This window comes from Pistacia vera, unplaced genomic scaffold (genome assembly GCF_008641045.1).
Source record: "Pistacia vera cultivar Batoury unplaced genomic scaffold, PisVer_v2 Contig150, whole genome shotgun sequence".
In the NCBI taxonomy this organism is placed as follows: Eukaryota; Viridiplantae; Streptophyta; class Magnoliopsida; order Sapindales; family Anacardiaceae; genus Pistacia; species Pistacia vera.
The window spans coordinates 1,044,191-1,064,070 of record NW_022195577.1 but is presented as its reverse complement, the minus strand read 5'-3'; the positions used below and the strand labels follow the sequence as shown (position 1 = coordinate 1,064,070).

General features: G+C 38.3%; 1 protein-coding gene across 1 annotated transcript; it reads left to right on the top strand.

Annotated features, from left to right (window-relative positions):
* Window positions 1-50: 50 nt before the first annotated feature.
* LOC116124164 (dnaJ homolog subfamily C GRV2) lies at window positions 51-19,320 on the top strand. Its single transcript, XM_031409879.1, has 22 exons — window positions 51-931; window positions 1,440-1,670; window positions 1,869-1,956; window positions 2,080-2,288; window positions 2,495-2,596; window positions 2,676-2,738; window positions 2,924-5,164; window positions 5,512-5,874; window positions 6,485-6,625; window positions 7,288-7,680; window positions 7,796-8,281; window positions 8,793-9,016; window positions 9,121-9,465; window positions 9,924-10,218; window positions 15,237-15,695; window positions 15,775-16,120; window positions 16,204-16,547; window positions 16,628-17,095; window positions 17,644-17,768; window positions 17,979-18,102; window positions 18,409-18,477; window positions 18,820-19,320. The coding sequence occupies exons 1-22, from the start codon at window positions 503-505 to the stop codon at window positions 19,021-19,023; spliced, it is 7,749 nt and encodes a 2,582-aa protein (XP_031265739.1). The 5' UTR covers window positions 51-502; the 3' UTR covers window positions 19,024-19,320.
* The last annotated feature ends 560 nt before the right edge of the window (window positions 19,321-19,880 follow it).

The window sequence follows — 19,880 nt, the reverse complement described above, 5'->3', positions numbered from 1 at the left end:
ATCAAAACGACATTAACTCACCGACCATGAGAATATCTTTCCCCAAAGGAGGTAGCCTTAGTGAGTTCACCCAAACAACGAAGCACAACGCCCCGGCCGAGCTGTCCACGCTTTCTGTGGAATTATTTTCTATCCAAATTCCCAATTCGATCTCACTTCAGTTTTTTTGATCTCAACAACCAATCTCAAGCTTGAGGTTTTCACTTCTTCTCAATCCCTAAAAATCATCTTTCTCTTTCTTTTTTCTACAAAAATTAGATGAGTATTTAGGGTTAGTGAGCGATCAATCCATCAAATCGCTGAGTGGCGTATCTGTAAATACGGTCGAAAACTGGGGGCGAATCAGTCTCAGCCTCACCGCAACCCGGCTCAAGCCGGCAGGAACTTCTGGTTCTTTCTCCGCCAGCAAAATGCGCCCCGCCACCACACCCTCCACTACCTCCCACACATTGATTCTGTAAACCGTCACTCAACCAGTCCCCGCCACCAGCCCTCTTCAAAGATGGACTCTGCCTCCAATTCTTCCTCTTCTTCCAACTCTGCCCTTCCTCCGCAAGAGGAGCCTGAGTACCTTGCCCGTTACACGGTCGTTAAACACTCCTGGCGCGGTCGTTACAAGAGGATTCTCTGTATCTCTAATGTTGCCATCATCACCCTCGACCCCAACACGCTGTCTGTTACCAACTCCTATGACGTCTCCACCGATTTTGAAAATGCCACGCCGATCATTAGCCGCGATGAAAAGTCCAACGAGTTTAATATCAGCGTAAGGACTGATGGCCGCGGCAAATTTAAGGGGATAAAATTGTCGTCGCGGTATAGGGCGAGTATTTTGACAGAGTTGCATAGAATTAGGTGGAATAGACTCAGTGCTGTGGCGGAATTTCCAGTGCTTCATCTTCGGCGACGCAACTCGGAGTGGGTCCCTTTTGTAAGTTATCACTCCTTTAGTTTGCAGTAATGGTGATTGTGTTATGTGTATCATCTTACTTGTATATTGATTCACAGTGTTTTCTACTGTTCGTGAACTGAAAGTTGTTGAATAAATAGTAACTGGAGTTAGTGGCTGGTAACTGGTTATAAGAACTTATTTTAGTTCACCTACTAGTTTATGTTTCCTATTTATTAGTGGATACATGGGATTGATATTCTGGAATTTGCATGTGGAAACTATTAGGAGGCATAATACCAGCTTAAGTCCTTAAGATTCTGGACGTAGTGGTTACTTAAATGATATTATAGCATATGTCTTTATAGCATATGTCTTGTGTCTGACTTCCTTGTGTCTCATTTGTGTTTTTATGTGTATATTACATACGCCACGGGGAAGGCTGTTGGAAAACTTAATATTATTGAACCCACTAGCTCAAGCTTTTAGGTGTACTATTACTTAACAGAGAATACTGGACTGTTTTACTAATGACTGGTTACTGCTGCAGAAATTGAAGGTTACTTATGTTGGAGTTGAACTTATTGAGTTAAAATCTGGAGATCTGAGGTGGTGCTTGGATTTTAGAGATATGGATTCACCTGCCATCATTCTACTTTCTGATGCTTATGGGAAGAAAAGTGAAAGTGGAGCTTTTGTTTTTTGCCCATTATATGGGAGAAAATCGAAAGCCTTCCAAGCTGCTTCAGGGACCACAAGTTCTGCGATCATCTCAAGTTTGGTAAGGATGCATTATTAGTGGTTAATTTATAATTCTATAATGATCTCAATTGGATACTTTATCAGAATTGGCCTGAGTTTCCGCTTGATTACAGAGCCCCTCTTTCCCAAAGAACTGGATCGAATATGCCAATTACATCGTGCTTGTTTAAGAAATTTTTTTTCCGTCAATAACATGTTACTTAACATATATATGCAGATTAAAACTGCAAAATCCATGGTTGGGTTGTCACTATCTGTGGATAGTTCTCAGTCCCTCACGGCAGTGGAGTATATAAAACGACGAGGTAGCTCACTATTAACATATATCTGCCTCTTTTTGAGCCCCAGTCTTGTTTGTCATATTTTTTGTATTGTTGTTTTGTTTCATTAATCGACGATATGTTCCTCCCGGTAATATGCAAATACAGCCAAAGAGGCAGTTGGGGCAAATGAAACGCCTTGTGGGGGTTGGTCAGTGACAAGGTTGCGCTCTGCTGCTCATGGAACATTAAATGTTTCTGGATTGACTTTGGGAGTTGGCCCTAAAGGAGGCCTTGGGGAGCATGGTGATGCTGTATCCCGTCAACTCATTCTTACAAGGGTTTCGCTTGTTGAAAGGCGACCAGATAACTATGAAGTAAGTTGATGAACTTTACAACTTTAATTTTGGCTTCAGGTAGATAGACAGGGTTGACCTCATATTGAATCATGTTTCAAATTTAATTGTGTTGAGAAAAGCATGTCACTTTAAGATAGAAAGTGCTTATATGTGCTCAATATCCTTCAATATGGTGTGCCTTTGAGTTGTATCACTTCCTGAGAAGTCTCCTTAGATGTGTGCAGGCTGTTATTGTTCGTCCTTTATCTGCTGTAAGCTCACTTATTCGATTTGCAGAGGAGCCCCAGATGTTTGCTATTGAATTTAACGATGGATGCCCAATCCATGTGAGCATTGATTAGTTTTGTTGTGAAATTCCAATTTACTTAATAGTTTTCTATCTAATGTGAATTCTGTGCTATATAGGTATATGCAAGCACGTCTCGCGACAGCTTACTTGCAGCAGTTCGGGATGTATTGCAAACAGAAGTAGGTATATTTGTTCTCTGTTGGATGTAAACAGTGGCTTGCCTGTAAAATAATCAAAACATAATGCACTAAATCATCATATTTTCCCTGATCTTTCAGTTTACCTATTGTCGTATCAGTGGGAGGATAAATTAGATGGGAAAGATTAATGTTGTATGATTTACCTTTGGATTTTACTTTTGCAGGGTCAGTGTCCAGTACCAGTATTACCAAGGCTGACAATGCCTGGTCATCGTATTGATCCACCTTGTGGGATTGTTCATTTACAAGTTAGAAAACAGCGCCCTGTGGCTGATATGGATAGTGCTTCTTTGCATTTGAAACACTTGGCTGCGTCAGCCAAAGATGCTGTGGCTGAAAGTGGTTCAGTTCCTGGTTCAAGAGCTAAGCTATGGCGTAGAATACGGGAGTTCAATGCATGTATTCCATACAGTGGAGTGCCCCCTAACATTGAGGTGCCTGAGGTGACGTTGATGGCCTTGATTACAATGCTTCCAGCTACTCCAAATCTGCCTCCAGAGTCGCCTCCCCTGCCACCCCCTTCCCCCAAAGCTGCTGCAACAGTGATGGGCTTCATTGCTTGTTTGCGTAGACTACTCACCTCAAGAAGTGCAGCTTCACATGTGATGTCTTTTCCTGCTGCTGTTGGAAGAATAATGGGTCTACTTAGAAATGGATCTGAGGGTGTGGCTGCTGAAGCTGCAGGACTGATTGCAATACTCATTGGTGGTGGTTCTGGTGATACAAATATGTTAACAGATTCTAAAGGAGAGCAGCATGCCACAATCATGCACACAAAGTCTGTATTATTCGCACAGCAAGGTTATGTTATTATCCTCGTTAACAGATTGAGGCCCATGTCTGTATCACCTTTATTGTCAATGGCTGTTGTTGAAGTTCTTGAGGCTATGATATGTGAACCACATAGTGAAACTACCCAATACACTGTTTTTGTTGAGTTGTTACGCCAAGTTGCTGGTTTGCGGCGTCGTTTGTTTGCACTTTTTGGACATCCTGCCGAAAGTGTTAGGGAAACAGTTGCTGTAATCATGCGTACTATTGCTGAAGAAGATGCAATTGCAGCAGAGTCTATGCGTGATGCCGCTTTGCGAGATGGTGCTTTGCTAAGGCATTTATTGCATGCATTTTTCCTTCCTGCTGGTGAGCGTCGCGAGGTTAGTCGACAGCTTGTTGCCCTTTGGGCAGATTCCTATCAACCAGCTCTAGATTTATTGTCTAGAGTGCTGCCTCCTGGGCTTGTTGCTTATTTGCACACACGTTCGGATGGAGTTTCTGCTGAAGATTCAAATTTAGATGGATCATTAACCAGTAGAAGACAGAGACGTTTACTCCAGCAGAGGAAAGGACGTACAGGGAGAGGAATTACATCTCAAGAGCATTCTCTGCCATCTGTTAATAATTCTGAAGGTGCTAATCCAGCAAGGCAGACAATTGTTGGTGCTTATAAAGGACCAGATAACTATCACAAATCTGTTTTAGATCCAACTTCTGGACAGGCTTCAGCTTTTCAATCATCTGCTGCTCATGTTGGTGAGAATTTGACCAACAACTTCTCCTCTACAGGTGTTTCTCAAAATGATCATCCAGCTGTTGTTGCCACAACTGATACTCCGTCAACAAGTATACATGAATCTGTAGAACCAAAAGCTTCAAGTTTGGTTGATTCTGATGCCAATGTGGTTGGTTTCCAGAACACAGGCCTTCCAGCACCTGCTCAGGTTGTTGTAGAGAACACACCAGTTGGTTCTGGTCGGCTACTTCTTAATTGGCCTGAATTCTGGCGGGCTTTTAGCCTTGATCATAATCGTGCAGATTTAATTTGGAATGAGCGCACCCGACAGGAGTTGAGGGAGGCTTTGCAGGCTGAGGTTCATAAACTAGATGTTGAGAAGGAGCGTACTGAGGATATTGTTCCTGGAGGTGCTACTGTAGAAATTATGACTGGGCAAGATAGTGTGCCTCAGATATCTTGGAACTATTCTGAATTCTCAGTTAGTTATCCTAGTTTATCCAAGGAAGTTTGTGTTGGTCAATATTATCTACGATTGTTGCTTGAGAGTGGCAGTAGTGGCAGGGCACAGGATTTTCCCCTGCGTGATCCAGTTGCCTTTTTTAGAGCTCTCTATCATCGTTTTCTTTGTGATGCAGACATAGGCCTTACAGTAGATGGTGCAATTCCTGATGAGTTGGGTGCATCTGATGATTGGTGTGATATGGGAAGATTAGATGGTTTTGGAGGAGGGGGAGGCTCTTCAGTCAGGGAGCTATGTGCAAGAGCAATGGCAATTGTATATGAACAGCATTTTAAGACAATTGGACCTTTTGAAGGTACTGCACATATTACAGTTCTCTTGGACAGGACAGATGATAGAGCTTTGAGGCACCGTCTTCTTCTCCTTCTGAAGGTATGTTGAAAATGAGTTACCCAACTTTCTCCCTTTTTTCTTTGGCATACCTGCACATTTATGTGTCTATGCAAGTTTGTTTGCATGAAATGACAATAACTCGTGATGGTGAACACAGATGGCCTTGAGATATAAACTCATGGCCTTCTGGACATCTGGCAGGCCTCAGAAAGTTCTTGCACCCACTTTTCCCTCCATGCAGGTTTACTTTGTACTTATGAATTGATCTGTTCAATGGAATCGGCTGACTGCATACTGGGCCAAAGTCTATATTAACATTTGCATTTCTAGTCATAACTTTAATGAAGATAATGATTTAATGTTTTATTATCTTTTGTTATGTGTAGGTTTTAATGAAGGTTTTATCAAATGTGGAAGCTTGTGTTTTGGTTGGAGGGTCTGTTTTAGCTGTTGATCTGCTGACAGTTGTTCATGAAGCTTCAGAGAGGACTGCAATCCCTTTACAGTCTAATTTGATAGCTGCTACTGCATTCATGGAACCACTTAAGGAATGGATGTTTATTGACAAGGATGGTGCTCAAGTTGGACCGGTGGAGAAAGATGCCATCAGAAGGTTCTGGTCAAAGAGAGCTCTTGATTGGACGACAAGGTGTTGGGCTTCTGGGATGATAGACTGGAAAAGATTGCGTGATATCCGTGAACTTCGTTGGGCATTATCTGTTCGAGTTCCTGTCCTCACAACCACTCAGGTATTGTCATTTAGAGTTGTAATATGATAGTGATGCACATTACCATTACTTCCACTTTTGCTGTTCTTTCTTGCCATTTCCATACATGATGCCCTGACTGCACTAGCAATTCTATCTGGTTTTCATTATTTTCAAAGAGTGATCTACTATTAATTGCTCTAATTGCTTGATTTGGTTATGCAACTTTTATATATATATTATGCTGGCACATGACAATTTATTTATTTTGTGTTTTTAATCCATTATAATAGATTTACAAAAGCCTTTATACTCTTTTATAGAATTATGTGTTAGAAATTGGTTATCCTTAGGATGTGCTCTGTCCTCTGTGTAGATAAGTGTTACAATTATGTGGAGCAAATGTAATTTGTGCTTTTGGTGGAATGCAGTCTGTGGTGCTGAAGTCTCATCATTAAATCATTGTTGAAGCAGACTGTAAAAAGAAAACCAGAGAACGGATACTTTCATTTTCATGTAATTTGCCAATTTATGAAAACATCTTGGGAATCATAATCATATATATACATATATATATTCTCCATACCAAATAATGTCATGTCAGACTGCTTCCTAGATACAATTTAATCAATAGATGCTGTATATTTTATAGGTAGGAGAGGCAGCATTATCCATATTACATAGCATGGTATCTGCACATTCAGATTTAGACGATGCTGGAGAGATAGTTACTCCAACTCCAAGGGTAAAATGGATCTTGTCAAGTCCCCGCTGCCTTCCACATATTGCTCAGGTGATTCTCAAAGCTATTAAGTTTTAATAAGTCAGTTAAAATGTCATGTGGTTTATTTCTATTCTAAGCTTTAATTAAAATGTTATTACTTATCAAATTTAGAGTGCTTAGTTTTAGTCAAGGCCATTTGGTAAATGCACCCATATGATAATAAGTAGAGTTCTGGTATATATAACACTCTCTTGTTATAACCAACGGTTAATGTCATTCTATTTCTTTGTACTTTAAACTTTTATGGAATGGTTATTACTTGGCTAATACCCATGAAAAATGATGCTATCCCTTCTATGCTATTTGTTGACTTGTATTTTAAGTTTTTCTTAGTCATTCAAATTGATTTTTGTGAACATTCTTTGTCCTTTTCTTTTCCTCTTTATCTTTCTTATGAGTGCATCAAATTTTGAACTGAGAACTACTATTGGATCCCACGGCTGTGTTAATTAGGAAAACTGTGGATTATAATTTTCTGAAGTAGTTGTTCCAAGGGAGTCATACCCACCTCTTGGTTGAAGCCAAAGAAAGGTCTTTAACCACTTAACCCAATAGTGGGTTGTGGAATTTCAGTGTCCAATTACTAAGGCTTTGCCTCTTTTGTTAACTTCAAAAGTTAGATGTTTGAGTTGAGATATTTATTGCTAATTAATTTTGCCAAAAATAAAAAGGCTATGCTCTCTGGGGAACCAAGTATTGTGGAGGCTGCTGCTGCATTGCTGAAGGCTGTTGTTACCAGAAATCCCAAGGCAATGATACGTTTGTACAGCACAGGCGCATTTTATTTTGCGCTGGCATACCCTGGATCAAATCTCTTTTCAATTGCTCAATTATTTTCAGTGACTCATGTCCATCAAGCCTTTCATGGTGGGGAAGAAGCTGCAGTTTCCTCTTCATTGCCTCTAGCAAAACGTAGTGTATTGGGTGGTCTTCTCCCGGAATCATTGCTATATGTATTAGAACGCAGTGGTCCTGCTGCTTTTGCAGCAGCAATGGTATCTGATTCTGATACTCCAGAGATCATATGGACACACAAAATGCGAGCAGAAAATCTGATTCGTCAGGTATTTCAAATCTTTAAATGATTCACTTCAATTATGTTGTTCATATGTTTTCTTGAATTATGCAGACAAGTGAAACAACTATAAATTGGGATTTAATACTCTTTCCTTTAACCAGGTTTTGCAGCATCTGGGTGATTTTCCCCAGAAATTGGCACAGCACTGCCATTCTTTATATGAGTATGCCCCAATGCCACCAGTTACGTACCCTGAACTGAAAGACGAAATGTGGTGTCACCGTTATTACCTTCGGAATTTATGTGATGAGATTCGATTTCCAAATTGGCCAATTGTCGAACATGTTGAGTTTCTACAGTCATTGTTGGTAATGTGGCGTGAAGAATTGACACGAAGACCTATGGACCTTTCAGAAGAAGAAGCTTGCAAAATACTAGAGATATCCCTGGAAGATGTGTCAAGTGATGATGCATCTAAGAAACACTCTTCCGAGTTAGTTGAGGAGATATCCAAGAAGATTGAGAACATTGATGAGGAAAAGCTCAAACGACAATATAGGAAACTTGCAATGAAATACCATCCTGATAAAAATCCTGAAGGAAGGGAAAAGTTTCTTGCTGTACAGAAAGCTTATGAGCGTCTTCAGGTAGATCAGAAATATAACTTGCTTGAAGTTATAAATTCCATGTGATCAATATTTTGTATTGCATCAACCTGTGTGAAATCCATGAGTATTACCATATAACTGTTTGTCCCTTCTAATTTTGTGAATGGTTACATGAATGGACAGAAGAGATTGTATTCTGGGTTCAGCATGCAAGGGGATCCCTCTTTTCAGTGTCCAACTCATTTAACTTCATTTCTCCCTTCTGTTCAAAAAATGTTAATGTTACATATTTAAAATATATATGTGGATTTACTTGATGAGTCCTTTTTAGCCTTCTATGTAGCTTATGCATTTGCAAAATACATGTGGTAAGGTCATGTAGGCATATCTTTTAGAATTAAAGGATGCAACAATAGTTGTTCTGCTTTATCGTAGAAACTTTACTGCATTTTACACTTGTGATAAATTCTTCTGTGCTGAAAATATTTTCTATCAAATTTTGTATTTTTATGCTAAGTCCAAACCTTTACCCTAATATGATTGTTTACAGGCTACCATGCAAGGCTTGCAAGGTCCTCAACCTTGGAGATTATTGCTTTTACTGAAAGGGCAATGCATCTTATACAGACGATATGGAGATGTATTGGAACCATTTAAATACGCTGGCTATCCAATGTTGCTTAGTGCAGTTACTGTTGACCAGGATGACAACAATTTTCTAGCCTCAGATAGAGCACCTCTTCTTGTTGCAGCTTCAGAGCTTATCTGGCTAACGTAAATGGCTCTCTTGCCAGTGTCTTTCTTGTTGGTGTTACTAAATGAAATCCCAACACCGAATTAGATAATCTTAACTTCTTTTAACTATTTTTCGTGTTTAGGTGTGCATCTTCTTCATTGAATGGTGAAGAGCTTGTGAGAGATGGTGGGGTACAACTTCTTACGACTCTTCTTTCCCGGTGCATGTGTGTAGTTCAGCCAACTACTCCTGCGAGTGAACCTTCTGCTATCATTGTTACCAATGTGATGCGAACATTTGCTGTTTTAAGTCAGTTTGAGAGTGCCAGGGCTGACATGCTTCAGTTTGCTGGACTAGTTGATGACATTGTGCACTGCACTGAACTTGAGCTTGTTCCTGCAGCTGTTGATGCTGCCCTCCAGACTATTGCCTATGTTTCCGTGTCCCCTGAATTGCAGGATGCATTGTTAAAGGCTGGTGTGCTATGGTAAGTTGACTCTTGTTTGTGATACATTTGTGTTTATGCATCTCTCTTCCCCCCTGTTTCATGGCTCATTATATTGTTTTGCATAAATCTTGAGTTAGCTGTGTCACTGTGTGCCTGCTTCGCTCCCAATTGAACTTATTAATGACCATACAATTGTTAGATATAAGGCATCTCCTCTGAATAATTTTCTTCTTTTTCTTATTAGTTTTACTATCAAGCTAGTTGTTTTCTTATCTGAAGCATATGTTAGACTTATTAAGGTTAACACATGGCCTTTTGTTTTGATGCCTTAGATTTCTGACGATTTACCTTTTTAGAAAGACTAAATCCTTCTTTTTTTTGTTTCGTGCTTGAAATGGACTGAGTTTTAATTTTTTTTAATTACTTCTAATGGTCATATAAATATTGCATTTTTCATTAAGCTTTTATCTTATTATGTTAAATTTAATTTATTCTAGGTACCTTTTGCCATTATTGCTGCAATATGACTCAACCGCTGAAGAATCTGACACAAAGGAGTCTCATGGTGTTGGTGCTAGTGTTCAAATTGCAAAAAATATGCATGCTGTACGAGCAGCTCATGCGCTGTCCAGGCTTAGTGGCTTGTGCGCTGATGAGGTTTCAACACCTTATAATGAGGCAGCAGCTGGTGCTCTTAGAGCATTGTTGACTCCTAAGCTTGCAAGTATGTTGAAAGACCAAATACCCAAAGACCTGCTATCCAAATTAAACACAAACTTGGAGTCTCCAGAGGTAAATGTGTATTTTCTGTTGTTGCCTCTTTAGTGGAGGAATTATGTAGCAAATAATAGTATGAGCATTTAAATGTTCTTGCATAACACGGTTTGCTGTTGATGGAACAAATTTATACGTTAAATTACTGGGATATTTGAGAGCTAGTCATTTAGATGACTCTATATATGCAATTATGCATTAGCATTGTTCATTGGCTTCCCTCTATTTGTTTCCGGACAATGATGGAACAAATATATATTTGAGAGCAAGTCATGTTTATATGTATGGAATCATATAATTTCCTTGATGATTTAATTTGTCTAAGCTGGTAAATGTGGAAAAACTTAATTAGTAGCCCAGCTTATTAGTTTTCTTGATTAGATGGAATTAATGTTTATAGTTTAGCAGCACACAAATCTTTAGATTGTGGGCTGTCTTTTTTTGTTGAGGATGGCATGCCCTCATCATTAAATCATTGTTGAAGCAGACTGTAAAAAGAAAACCAAAGAAGGGATACTTTCATTTTCGTGTAATTTGCCAATTTATGAAAACATCTTGGGAATCATCATCATATATATACATATATATATTCTTCATACCAAATAATGTCATGTCGGACTGCTTCCTAGATACAATTTAATCAATAGATGCTGTATATTTTATAGGTAGGAGAGGCAGCATTATCCATATTACATAGCATGGTATCTGCACATTCAGATTTAGACGATGCTGGAGAGATAGTTACTCCAACTCCAAGGGTAAAATGGATCTTGTCAAGTCCCCGCTGCCTTCCACATATTGCTCAGGTGATTCTCAAAGCTATTAAGTTTTAATAAGTCAGTTAAAATGTCATGTGGTTTACTTATATTCTAAGCTTTAATTAAAATGTTATTACTTATCAAATTTAGAGTGCTTAGTTTTAGTCAAGGCCTTTTGGGAAATGCACCCATATGATAATAAATAGAGTTCTGGTATATATAACACTCTCTTGTTATAACCAACGGTTAATGTCATTCTATTTCTTTGTACTTTAAACTTTTATGGAATGGTTATTACTTGGCTAATACCCATGAAAAATGATGCTATCCCTCCTATGCTTTTTGTTGACTTGTATTTTAAGTTTTTCTTAGTCATTCAAATTGATTTTTGTGAACATTCTTTGTCCTTTTCTTTTCCTCTTTATCTTTCTTATGAGTGCATCAAATTTTGAACTGAGAACTACTATTGGATCCCACGGCTGTGTTAATTAGGAAAACTGTGGATTATAATTTTCTGAAGTAGTTGTTCCAAGGGAGTCATACCCATCTCTTGGTTGAAGCCAAAGAAAGGTCTTTAACCACTTAACCCAATAGTGGGTTGTGGAATTTCAGTGTCCAATTACTAAGGCTTTGCCTCTTTTGTTAACTTCAAAAGTTAGATGTTTGAGTTGAGATATTTATTGCTAATTAATTTTGCCAAAAATAAAAAGGCTATGCTTTCTGGGGAACCAAGTATTGTGGAGGCTGCTGCTGCATTGCTGAAGGCTGTTGTTACCAGAAATCCCAAGGCCATGATACGTTTGTACAGCACAGGCGCATTTTATTTTGCGCTGGCATACCCTGGATCAAATCTCTTTTCAATTGCTCAATTATTTTCAGTGACTCATGTCCATCAAGCCTTTCATGGTGGGGAAGAAGCTGCAGTTTCCTCTTCATTGCCTCTAGCAAAACGTAGTGTATTGGGTGGTCTTCTCCCGGAATCATTGCTATATGTATTAGAACGCAGTGGTCCTGCTGCTTTTGCAGCAGCAATGGTATCTGATTCTGATACTCCAGAGATCATATGGACACACAAAATGCGAGCAGAAAATCTGATTCGTCAGGTACTTCAAATCTTTAAATGATTCACTTCAATTATGTTGTTCATATGTTTTCTTGAATTATGCTGACAAGTGAAACAACTATAAATTGGGATTTAATACTCTTTCCTTTAACCAGGTTTTGCAGCATCTGGGTGATTTTCCCCAGAAATTGGCACAGCACTGCCATTCTTTATATGAGTATGCCCCAATGCCACCAGTTACGTACCCTGAGCTGAAAGACGAAATGTGGTGTCACCGTTATTACCTTCGGAATTTATGTGATGAGATTCGATTTCCAAATTGGCCAATTGTCGAACATGTTGAGTTTCTACAGTCATTGTTGGTAATGTGGCGTGAAGAATTGACACGAAGACCTATGGACCTTTCAGAAGAAGAAGCTTGCAAAATACTAGAGATATCCCTGGAAGATGTGTCAAGTGATGATGCATCTAAGAAACACTCTTCTGAGTTAGTTGAGGAGATATCCAAGAAGATTGAGAACATTGATGAGGAAAAGCTCAAACGACAATATAGGAAACTTGCAATGAAATACCATCCTGATAAAAATCCTGAAGGAAGGGAAAAGTTTCTTGCTGTACAGAAAGCTTATGAGCGTCTTCAGGTAGATCAGAAATATAACTTGCTTGAAGTTATAAATTCCATGTGATCAATATTTTGTATTGCATCAACCTGTGTGAAATCCATGAGTATTACCATATAACTGTTTGTCCCTTCTAATTTTGTGAATGGTTACATGAATGGACAGAAGAGATTGTATTCTGGGTTCAGCATGCAAGAGGATCCCTCTTTTCAGTGTCAACTCATTTAACTTCATATCTCCCTTCTGTTCACAGAATGTTAATGTTACATATTTAAAATATATATGTGGATTTACTTGATGAGTCCTTTTTAGCCTTCTATGTAGCTTATGCATTTGCAAAATACATGTGGTAAGGTCATGACTAGTAGGCATATCTTTTAGAATTAAAGGATGCAACAATAGTTGTTCTGCTTTATTGTAGAAACTTTACTGCATTTTACACTTCTGATAAATTCTTCTGTGCTGAAAATATTTTCTATCAAATTTTGTATTTTTATGCTAAGTCCAAACCTTTACCCTAATATGATTGTTTACAGGCTACCATGCAAGGCTTGCAAGGTCCTCAACCTTGGAGATTATTGCTTTTACTGAAAGGGCAATGCATCTTATACAGACGATATGGAGATGTATTGGAACCATTTAAATACGCTGGCTATCCAATGTTGCTTAGTGCAGTTACTGTTGACCAGGATGACAACAATTTTCTAGCCTCAGATAGAGCACCTCTTCTTGTTGCAGCTTCAGAGCTTATCTGGCTAACGTAAATGGCTCTCTTGCCAGTGTCTTTCTTGTTGGTGTTACTAAATGAAATCCCAACACCGAATTAGATAATCTTAACTTCTTTTAACTATTTTTCGTGTTTAGGTGTGCATCTTCTTCATTGAATGGTGAAGAGCTTGTGAGAGATGGTGGGGTACAACTTCTTACGACTCTTCTTTCCCGGTGCATGTGTGTAGTTCAGCCAACTACTCCTGCGAGTGAACCTTCTGCTATCATTGTTACCAATGTGATGCGAACATTTGCTGTTTTAAGTCAGTTTGAGAGTGCCAGGGCTGACATGCTTCAGTTTGCTGGACTAGTTGATGACATTGTGCACTGCACTGAACTTGAGCTTGTTCCTGCAGCTGTTGATGCTGCCCTCCAGACTATTGCCTATGTTTCCGTGTCCCCTGAATTGCAGGATGCATTGTTAAAGGCTGGTGTGCTATGGTAAGTTGACTCTTGTTTGTGATACATTTGTGTTTATGCATCTCTCTTCCCCCCTGTTTCATGGCTCATTATATTGTTTTGCATAAATCTTGAGTTAGCTGTGTCACTGTGTGCCTGCTTCGCTCCCAATTGAACTTATTAATGACCATACAATTGTTAGATATAAGGCATCTCCTCTGAATAATTTTCTTCTTTTTCTTATTAGTTTTACTATCAAGCTAGTTGTTTACTTATCTGAAGCATATGTTAGACTTATTAAGGTTAACACATGGCCTTTTGTTTTGATGCCTTAGATTTCTGACGATTTACCTTTTTAGAAAGACTAAATCCTTCTTTTTTTTGTTTCGTGCTTGAAATGGACTGAGTTTTAATTTTTTTTAATTACTTCTAATGGTCATATAAATATTGCATTTTTCATTAAGCTTTTATCTTATTATGTTAAATTTAATTTATTCTAGGTACCTTTTGCCATTATTGCTGCAATATGACTCAACCGCTGAAGAATCTGACACAAAGGAGTCTCATGGTGTTGGTGCTAGTGTTCAAATTGCAAAAAATATGCATGCTGTACGAGCAGCTCATGCGCTGTCCAGGCTTAGTGGCTTGTGCGCTGATGAGGTTTCAACACCTTATAATGAGGCAGCAGCTGGTGCTCTTAGAGCATTGTTGACTCCTAAGCTTGCAAGTATGTTGAAAGACCAAATACCCAAAGACCTGCTATCCAAATTAAACACAAACTTGGAGTCTCCAGAGGTAAATGTGTATTTTCTGTTGTTGCCTCTTTAGTGGAGGAATTATGTAGCAAATAATAGTATGAGCATTTAAATGTTCTTGCATAACACGGTTTGCTGTTGATGGAACAAATTTATACGTTAAATTACTGGGATATTTGAGAGCTAGTCATTTAGATGACTCTATATATGCAATTATGCATTAGCATTGTTCATTGGCTTCCCTCTATTTGTTTCCGGACAATGATGGAACAAATATATATTTGAGAGCAAGTCATGTTTATATGTATGGAATCATATAATTTCCTTGATGATTTAATTTGTCTAAGCTGGTAAATGTGGAAAAACTTAATTAGTAGCCCAGCTTATTAGTTTTCTTGATTAGATGGAATTAATGTTTATAGTTTAGCAGCACACAAATCTTTAGATTGTGGGCTGTCTTTTTTTGTTGAGGATGGCATGCCTTCGATGTTTTATCTAGCCATATGTTTTAATTTTGTACTCAGAAGTTCTTATTTTTGCTTCATGAATATATGCATGCAAAGAATATAATGGATCAATCATCCACCTGCACAAGTTGTGGTACTTTTAAGTGTGACTTCTAATGTAAAGTTTTGATTAGAATTATCTAACGTATAACCTTTTTTTTTGGTAGATAATCTGGAATTCTTCAACTCGAGCAGAACTCTTAAAATTTGTGGATCAGCAACGCACAAGCGAGGATCCTGATGGCTCGTATGATCTGAAAGATTCTCATGGATTTGTGTATAAGGCACTATCAAAGGAACTTTATGTTGGCAATGTATATTTGAGGGTCTATAATGATCAGCCAGATTTTGAGATCAGTGAACCAGAAGCATTTTGTGTTGCTTTAATTGATTTTATATCATTTCTTGTGCACAATCAATGTGCTACAGAACCAGGTGTTGAGAACAACCTTGATATTGATAGCTCATCTCCTGAGACATCTGAGCTTCCAAATAATGCAGTTGATTCATCAGTAAATGAACAGCATGTTTCTGATGATTCTTTGGCAGTGTCTCATGGGAAAATGACTGACAAGGAAGATTTCCAACTGATTAAAAACCTACAGTTTGGTTTGACCTCACTTCAGGTACATTATTCATTTGTGCATTTATGTTGTTAATAATTCCTTGTATGTGATTTTTTTTTTTTTTTTACTAATTTTGCAGAACATACTGACAAGCAACCCGAATTTGGCGTCCATATTTTCTACAAAAGAAAAGCTATTACCTCTTTTCGAATGCTTTTCTGTGCCTGTTGCATCAGAAAGCAACATTCCTCAGCTTTGCCTTAGTGTGCTCTCTCTCTTGACTACATGTGCTTCCTGCTTGGAGGCTATGGTAGCAGATGGATCCAGTCTTCTCCTTTTATTACAAATGCTTCACTATGCTACAGCTTGTCGTGAGGGTGTTCTTCATGTTCTTTATGCTTTGGCAAGCACACCAGAGCTTGCTTGGGCAGCTGCCAAGCATGGTGGAGTTGTATACATTCTTGAACTTCTCCTGCCTTTGCAGCGTAATGATTTTTCTCTTGCTTCCTTTTTTGCTACTTATCTGTTAAAAGGCAATGTAACCAATAATAAGAAGGTTTATGTGCAGAAGAAATTCCCTTACAGCAAAGAGCAGCAGCAGCATCTTTATTGGGGAAGCTTGTCGGACAACCGATGCATGGACCTAGGGTAGGTATAACACTAGCAAGGTTCCTTCCAGATGGCCTGGTATCAGTTATTAGAGATGGGCCTGGGGAGGCTGTTGTATCAGCACTTGAACAGACTACTGAAACTCCAGAACTTGTGTGGACACCAGCAATGGCAGCTTCTTTATCTGCTCAGATTTCTACTATGGCATCTGATCTATACCGTGAGCAGATGAAAGGTCGCGTTGTTGATTGGGATGTACCTGAGCAAGCATCTGCTCAGCAGGAAATGAGAGATGAGCCACAGGTATGGTCTGATATGTGCTATTTCTGTACCTAAAAAACATATTTTCATAATCTGTATCTCACAGGTTCTTGGTCATGTAGGTTGGAGGAATCTATGTCAGACTGTTCCTAAAAGATCCTAAATTTCCTCTAAGAAATCCAAAGAGATTTTTGGAAGGACTGCTTGATCAGTATTTGTCATCTATTGCTGCTACACATTATGATACACAAGCTGTTGACCCAGAGCTTCCGTTGCTTCTATCTGCTGCTCTGGTGTCATTATTGCGAGTGCATCCTGCTCTTGCAGACCATGTTGGATATCTTGGCTATGTGCCCAAACTTGTTGCTGCTGTGGCTTATGAGGCAAGACGAGAAACAATGTCATCAGAGGATGTGAAAAATGGCAACTATGCAGCAGATAAAGCATATGAATCTGATGATGGATCAGCTCAGCCTGCACAAACACCTCAGGAACGTGTTCGCCTTAGTTGTTTGCGTGTCCTGCATCAACTTGCAGCTAGTACTACATGCGCTGAAGCTATGGCAGCAACTAGTGCAGGAACGCCTCAGGTATATTTTGGAATATCTGCCCCTCCTTAAAATAGATCATATGATGAATTCCATTGACTTGGTCATCTAATGTAATTTCTACTCATTCTAAAATTGAACAAATTACCTTTCAGATACGACTTGATGGAATATTTTCATTTATATGAAACTGATTCTGAAAATGCTAATTCATATCTGATAATGTTCACTTAGTTGTCAAGAGAATTTTCTTAGTCTTTTCATCGTAAAGGCTTTCTCTAGAATTCTTTTAATTTCCTTTTTCCATTATTTTCTTCTCTTCAGGAATGATTCTATGTATCGAATGATCCTTTGTGGTTAAATTTTATGCATTTAAAATTTTATAGTTTCAGGAATTTACTGATTATAGCTGGTAATTGGTTTGTGATTTATTTAATATTTAGTCTGTGATTGTGATTGTGGTTTTTGTTTTTGTTTTTCTTAGTTTTCACCTGTTGCAATGACTTAATGCCTTACTATCATGTTTCTTAAAACTCTGCTGTTGTTCATAGCCTTAGTCCATTTGTTTGTTCTTGTAATCATTTTTTCAGGTTGTTCCACTTCTAATGAAAGCTATAGGATGGCAAGGTGGAAGCATATTAGCTCTCGAGACACTAAAGCGTGTTGTGGTTGCTGGAAATCGAGCTAGGGATGCACTTGTAGCACAAGGCCTCAAGTGAGTAACTTTTGTTGGCTAGATCAATTAAACAACCTGTTATGTGCATGTCCACAAGTCTGTTTGTGTGGCTGTTGATCCTTGCTTTATATATATAGAGGTTGTTGATCTATGCTCTATATATATAGAGGTTGTTGATCATATCCATATGCATACATATGGGATTGTTGGCTGTTTATGATCTGATATTGAGCAATCATGTGATTGTAGGGTTGGTCTTGTTGAAGTACTTCTTGGCCTTCTTGACTGGAGAGCTGGGGGTAGGAATGGACTATGCTCTCAAATGAAGTGGAATGAATCTGAAGCTTCTATTGGCAGGGTGCTAGCAATTGAGGTTAGCTTGTTTAAGATGCTATCATTGTTTAAAAGCTGTGTTATCCTTACGAAAGAAAAGTAAATGTTATTGCTTACTAACTCTTTAAAGATTAAGCCTTGTCCCTGGTTATTGTCTGATCTGTTTGTGTTCATGTAATCATTCAAAACGTCTCTAGCTTTCACTCATTTGGTTAACATTTTGTTTTTGAAAATTTTTATAGCTGCTCTTGCTAGTGAAGAATCCTTCTGTTAAAGAGACGTTGCAAATTTTCGTCCCTTTTTCCTGATATTTTCTCTGACTAATTGTCATTTTATGTTGAACCAGGTTTTGCATGCATTTGCTGCAGAAGGGGCCCATTGTACTAAAGTTCGTGACATATTGAATGCCTCAGATGTAAGTCCTGCCACTTTCTTCTTCCAACTTATGTTCCACTGTTTCTGGGGAAATTTCTAGAATCATTCATCTTAATTTTATGATTAATTTTGAGTGGACCTTCCTGTTTAAAAAGGTGTTTTCAGTTTGTTGCTGCCATAACTTTTTCAGTTTGTTGCTGCCATAACTGATTCTAAGTGATAAGATCTAATTATAGAGTCTAGATTTGCTTAGCTGAAAGCACATGCTAGTTTTCAACATTTACAGAAATTTTCAATTTTACTTTGTTGAAGTTGATAAAAATAATGCCGTATTTGTCTTTTGACTTTCTGTATTTGGTCAACATGTTGTCTGGGTATGTAGGTCTGGAGTGCTTATAAAGACCAGAAACATGATCTATTCCTTCCTTCAAATGCTCAATCAGCAGCAGCTGGTGTTGCTGGTTTAATTGAGAATTCCTCATCTCGACTCACTTATGCCCTTACTGCTCCCCCACAACAATCTTCTCAAGCCAGATCTCCTGCTTCAACATCTCACTTAAACGGAAATCAGGATCAGTTTTCATAGTACAAAGAGAATTTTTCACAGTGGTAAAAAGTGTTATTCCTTACACATCTGTATAGTCAGTGTACAGTTTATAACCCTCCCCGCTTTTTCTATATATATTTAACCTTTTCGCTTACTCTTGCTCGAGTCGACTTACCTTTTGGGGTATATAACTTGTGCAATTTTCGAGAGAGAAATTTTAAAAGGGAAGAAATCATTCATTTTCAATGTAAAGAGTAACTTCGACCATTTGTAAATTTTTTCAGTTTGTTGCCCATTGCAATAAATAGTTAGAGCTGGTTTTGTGTGAATTCATCATTTCATTATTGCAATTTTCTTAATTTTAGTCTATAATATATTGGAATTTCTTATTTCTTGTTCTTGTATGTTTTGATGGCATTTTCGTAGACAAATTCTTATAATCAAATATCAAGATTGACACAATGTGACTATGCTATGAAAAGTGAAGAGGTAACAAAAGAAGGTAAGATTAAGAGCCAAGTAACGAGAACCTATTCGGATGTTACCAAGCATTAAAATAGGTTTTCTTATTCAATTCCTTGTAACTGTCAGAACAAGATTGGTCTAAATTGCATTGCTTCAATTCCTGATTTATATGGTTCATGAATATCAACCACCATTGCCCGTATCTCGACTCTCTTAACTATAATTGGTAGTGGAAAGTGGAAACTTGGACGAGGAGAAGGATGCGGTTTTAGAGTTGTATTGATTATTATCATTGGGAAAAGCAAGCTCAATTAATTGACTTGAATTTACTTCTCCTTTGGAAACTGAAATACCGTTTCTCAAGGTACTCCACAGCCAAGTGTAACAATTCACCTTTCTCCTTATCTGGTTATCTGTTTTGCATTGAATTT